At 37.0% G+C, this 5,487-nt stretch overlaps 1 protein-coding gene across 1 annotated transcript; it reads right to left on the minus strand.

Moving 5' to 3' along the window:
• Positions 1-2,384: 2,384 nt before the first annotated feature.
• On the minus strand, positions 2,385-5,259 carry LOC122293348 (G-type lectin S-receptor-like serine/threonine-protein kinase LECRK3). The gene has a single exon (XM_043101902.1). It carries the CDS (start codon positions 4,998-5,000, stop codon positions 2,586-2,588), a length of 2,415 nt encoding a protein of 804 aa, XP_042957836.1. The 5' UTR covers positions 5,001-5,259; the 3' UTR covers positions 2,385-2,585.
• Positions 5,260-5,487: the final 228 nt, after the last annotated feature.

The following is a 5,487-nucleotide window of genomic DNA, read 5'->3' on the forward strand; positions in this document are numbered from 1 at the left end:
TGCTCAAAAAAACAAGAAACTGTTGCTAGGTCGTCAACGGAAGTTGAATACAAGTCGATAGCTTCCTCAGCAGCTGAACTCATTTGGTTATAGACTGTGTTGTGTGAACTTGGCATCAAGCTTCCTCAAGCCCCCACTTTATGGTGTGACAACCTAGGGGCGACTTACCTTTCAGCTAACCCTATCTATCACTCAAGAACAAAACACATGGATATTGATTTTCATTTTGTTTGAGATAGGGTGGCTGCCAAAAACTCAATGTTTCTTTCATTAGCTCCAATGATCAAATTGAGGATGTCTTAGCAAAACCATTGGTGGCTAACAAGTTTCTTCGGTTCAAGTCGAGTCTCAATGTTTTAGATACACCTTTGGATTCGAAGGGGCGTATTACAATATATACCACCTCTGTTTCAGACTCTGCTACACATGAGGAGACCTTATCACAAACACATACCGTGCAGGAGCAAATTCGAAAGGAACCATAGAGTAGGAAACTTCATTCCTTTTTTATTCTCTTTCTCTTGTATATATACCCGTACATCAATACAGTAAAATCATGGAGGTAAATTCCATTCATTCATGTTGCGTCTAACACATAGTTGTCATTAGATCACTATCATGTGGATGCGGATTGTTTAAATAACATCCAGCCCGTACGTCAAGTTTATGTTTTTATTTTATTTTTTAATTGAAATAATAGATCGGCTATTTTTAATATATTATTTTAGAAAACTTTTACATATTAGACCAATTGACCATAACGGAAAGTTATCTAAAAAAGTACACAAACAAGAGTGTTTGATATATAAATTTTTTATATAAATTTAAAAATTGACATAATTTAATATAACTTGTTAGATTATAAATTTTTTATTATTGTAAAATATATCTGACATATTATATAAAGTACATCCGACCCATACATCAAGTTTATGTGTTTATTTTATGTTTGTAAATGAAGGGTCTAAAGTTCTTTTTAATTGAAGTAATAGATCGAGAATAGAAATAAATTGTGGTGGATTCATTAATCCACACCTCAACAAATTAATAGAAAATTTTATGGTTGGAATGGTCTAATAATTGGCCAAACCTTGTGAATTTTTGAATATTTAACTCATGAAACTTCTTTCCCCACTGCTCACGTACAAGACCAGACTTCACCCATTTTAAGGGCAAGATTACTTCTACGTAATGGCGACTGGGTCTCCCCCAACGACATGCAAGACGTGACAAGCATACGCGGGTCAAAATCAAACGTGTAGTCTTCACGCATTGTACATCCAAAAATTGTATCTCAATTTCTTGATAATATTTATTTAAAATAAAGGGATGTTACTCATCATCTCACATAATATATTTTATATATTAATTTTTTTTTATTTTATTCTTGTTGAACTAATTGAGTTGTTCTACTTATCATCCATACACTACATACTTGTTATAGAAAAAATAAAAAATAAATTAAAATAAACGTGATGTGTGAAGATGATAAGTAGAATTATTCTTTAAAATATTGGGAGGCCAAGATTACTGCTAGAAACTCCAGAGTTCAACATAGGGTGAGCCGGTCGTTTGGTTACTGAGAGTACCTCTCACTGCTATTCATTACTTTATTATTACTTTTCACCTACTTTTTTTACTATTCAAAACTTTTTACCTACTTTTTATTACTATTCATTACTTTATTATTACTTTTTACCTATTTTTTACTACTATTCATAACTCTTCTCAATACTTCTCACTACTCAAGCACACAGAAAACAATGGCCCAAAGGACCAGAAAACCTAAGATTTCTAAAAAAATGGACAAAAGACAACAAAAGAAGAAGGCATCAATATGTGCTGGAAGTCAAAAAGATGGAGAATCTGCATCATTTGTGTTGAAATGTCACACAAATGAGCAACATAGGATCATATCAATAGATATTGAAATCATGCATGTCAGATATTCTACCAAGAAGAATTTGCATCACATGAGATATGAGCATTGAAGCATCCATTGTTCTTCTGCACTTTGAATGATTTATAAGATCAAGAACTTTGTGAAAAATCCCCTAGGTTTCATAAAAGAGTTATCCCATGCCGCAATGAGAAAACCCAGCTGACTTTCTACAGCTAAACTCTTGAAGATACGTCCATCTTAAGAGGAATATACTACTCAGAGAACATATACATCAAAGCAAAAAGGAGAGGGCACTCATGTATTCAATTAATGCTCATTCCCATGCAGGGAAAAGTTCAGCGGTAGTCACATGATTTGGTTTAATCTCCAAACCAACATATCCCAAATCAGGAACTAAAACAGGATCCAACCCTTTTCTAGTTATTCTAGAAAAAGGGTAAACACTCCTTTGGTATCTCCACTCTTCTTTGATCACTCAGTGTTTTACGATGAACATATTAGTGTGCTAATATTATTAACTGAGAAAAATTTTACATAGTACATCTTTTTTCCTATTGCATACAACTATCATACAGAGTACACCGTTTCTTAATATTATTCAACTTGCCACACTGATAGTACTGACAACTAAATATGCATAGAGAATTGAACAACTGGGTAAGTAATTTATGTTCGAATAAATCTAGATTGAACTAATAAATGAGGATGGATCTGGAGGAACTGGCACTTCAACAGCTCCTTCCATCATCTGTATGACTTTCTTCATTGCTGGCCTTAGCGATGGATCCTCCTGAATGCACCATATTGCAATCATCACATATCTCTCCACTCTCTTCATGTCAGACATCGCTTCCTCATCTTTCCCCAATGAGAGATCCAGTTTCCTCTCTTTATAGCAGTCATACACCCAATCAGTAAGTATCATCTGATCCTCATTCTGTATATCTGCTTCAAAACTCTTTCGGCAGTAGATGATCTCTAGCAGCAATATTCCAAAGCTGTAAACATCCACCTTGACTGTAACGGGCATGTTTCTGAACCATTCAGGGGCTACATACCCTTTGGTTCCTCTGATTCCGGTCGTAGTCCGAGTCTGGTCTGTCTTCAAAAGCTTGGCCAATCCAAAGTCAGAAATTTTTGCTGTCAAAGAGTCATCCAAAAGGATGTTCTGTGGCTTGATATCGCAATGTATGATTTGGGTGCTGCACTCTTCATGCAAGTACAAGAGCCCTCTTGCAGTTCCTAATGCAATTTGTATTCTTTGGTACCAGTTAGGCCGTGATCCTCCAAAGAGGAAGTTTGCTAGAGAACCACGGCTCATGAATTCATATACAATAAGCCTGTGCTGCCCCTCATTACTGAAACCAAGCAATTGTACCAAATTTTTGTGATTCGTTCTGCCAATAGCACTCACTTCTGCTTTGAACTCCAAATCGCCTTGTGTCACAATATTGTTCAACTTTTTAACTGCAACAAGCTTACCACGATTAGATTCTAGGGCCCCTTTATAAACTGTTGCGAAAGCCCCATGCCCCAGCTCTTCTGTGAATCCATCTGTGGCGTTTTTCAGTTCTTCATAGGTGAAACTTCGCAAGTTCATGCCTGGCATCACTGGATATCTTTGAACGACCTTTGGCTTAAAATAATCGAAGCGAAAGACAGCCAGAAAGGCCACCAACAACAATAGTAGGTTGAAAAATACCGAGCTGCTTAATAGCACAGATCCAATAAGGATCAGAGTTGAACGATCTTTCTTCTTACAATCTGCATATGAAGGCGTAAAAGTTGAATCATCTTTCCGTATTTTGATCAGGGCCTTTCCTCCAATTGTGGAGTCCACCATTCCATTCGAGAGTGGAGATTTCTTCTTCCAGCACTGTCCGAATCCATAAATGGCAGCAGCGCAAAAACAATCACCCAAGCAACTATTCCTGCACCAATCCTCAGTTTTGCCATTAGTATGTTCATAATCAGATTGGGGCCAATTTGTATTTAGCATAGGATGAAGGTAAAAAAGATCCTTTTCCGACGATGATTCATTACAACTTTGTTGGATAAAGTTTGCTTTACATCCTTTCCATACATCATTTGGATCAATGTAATCATATCCTTTTGGGCATTTGCACTGAGGTCTTTGATCTTCTCCTAATTCGCAGTAGCTGTTGAAACCACACGCTCCACTGCCTATAAGTTCCATTACGGCTGTGCAGATATTAGAAGGTATGATGGGCAACAAAAGGGTCCAAGCCGAAGGCCAACTCTTGGAATTCGAAATATTAGGGCGTTTTGGGTATATATAATGCCTAAAAACTCCATCATATTCAAGAATTGCTCTCTGATAAAATTCTTGCGTAGATTCGCTATTGCTCTCTGATATCATCTTAAGTATGCTTCCGTTTAATGCTTTAACGTATATAGAACCAGACTCGTTGAAGAAAACCTCCGAAGCTGTGCCCACAGTTCCGCTTGACCAATAAACAGGATAAGAAGAGTCCGCTGCTAAATCTCTAGCTTGAAGCACAAGATTTCCATCCGCTTGCACTGAGAACTGGAATCTTCCGACTGAGTAATTCGTTTCCGAGTAACGTGCAACAAGTTTTCCGTTTGGACCAATAGTGTTTGTGGGTAATATTGTATCAGTTGGAAGATTAAAACTCTCCCACAAATTCACAGAATTCTGGGTTGCCAGCACCAAGTTTCCGCTGTCAAGCATGGCTGCATAGGCAACACCTGAAAGCGCTCCATCAGCTCCCCATATCTTTTTTCCTTCTGGGTCCTTGAGCTCAAATTGGCCGTCTGTAGTAAGCTCAACTTTGGATCCTCTTGGCGCTAGATCATCTCCATTGGCTGACCAGACAATGGTTAGTTCTGGTATTTTGCTGAACCAGATGGCTAGTAGATAACCTCCATTTTCAATCCGTCGGAAGCCAAAAGAAAAGAGACCGTTAGGCGATGCCCAGGAAGAATCGTCGTCCTGAGCTGTCAAGGATGAGCCTAAGGAGTGGTTTCTGTAAGTTTGAGCTGAGGTAGAACATGCCATCATCAACAGAAGAAGCAGCAACGAGCTGGGGAGAGGATTTGGCAATGCAAAAGCCATGGTATGATCAAGTGTGTATTTTTCAAGAGATGATTAGTTAGACGGATTAATAACAATTGAAAGATATACTGGACAATTCGTTAGTTCCCTTCCAAGTTCCAACCATAGAAAGAACTCAAACTCAAACACGATACCATGTCGGGAAATTTCGTTTGAATGTTTCAATGTTTTTAGGAGTCTATTCAAAGATTTGACTAGCGACCTGGCAAGACATGTTGTTTCCAACGCCCACTTGTTGACAATTTGTTCTGTATTTTAACAAAAGTTCCTGAGAAATGCATGACAAGAAAGGTATATATGCTCGAAAATGAATTATTATAAATTGATAGTAATTTGTTATAATATTATATCAACTTATAAAATAAAATTAAGGTATCGCATATATTTACATTAATTTTTTAGATTTATTTTTTTTAAATCCTTTTATTTTATTTTTTCAAAATTGTGGTGTGAAGAGATAGATATCATTAAATTGCAATATTAGTAA

The sequence above is a fragment of the Carya illinoinensis genome, chromosome 14, assembly GCF_018687715.1.
Source record: "Carya illinoinensis cultivar Pawnee chromosome 14, C.illinoinensisPawnee_v1, whole genome shotgun sequence".
Classification (NCBI taxonomy): domain Eukaryota; kingdom Viridiplantae; phylum Streptophyta; class Magnoliopsida; order Fagales; family Juglandaceae; genus Carya; species Carya illinoinensis.

What these genes read in the sequence shown, in the direction of transcription:
- LOC122293348 (XM_043101902.1), bottom strand. Translation starts at nt 5,000, where the DNA reads ATGGCTTTTGCATTGCCAAATCCTCTCCCCAGCTCGTTGCTGCTTCTT.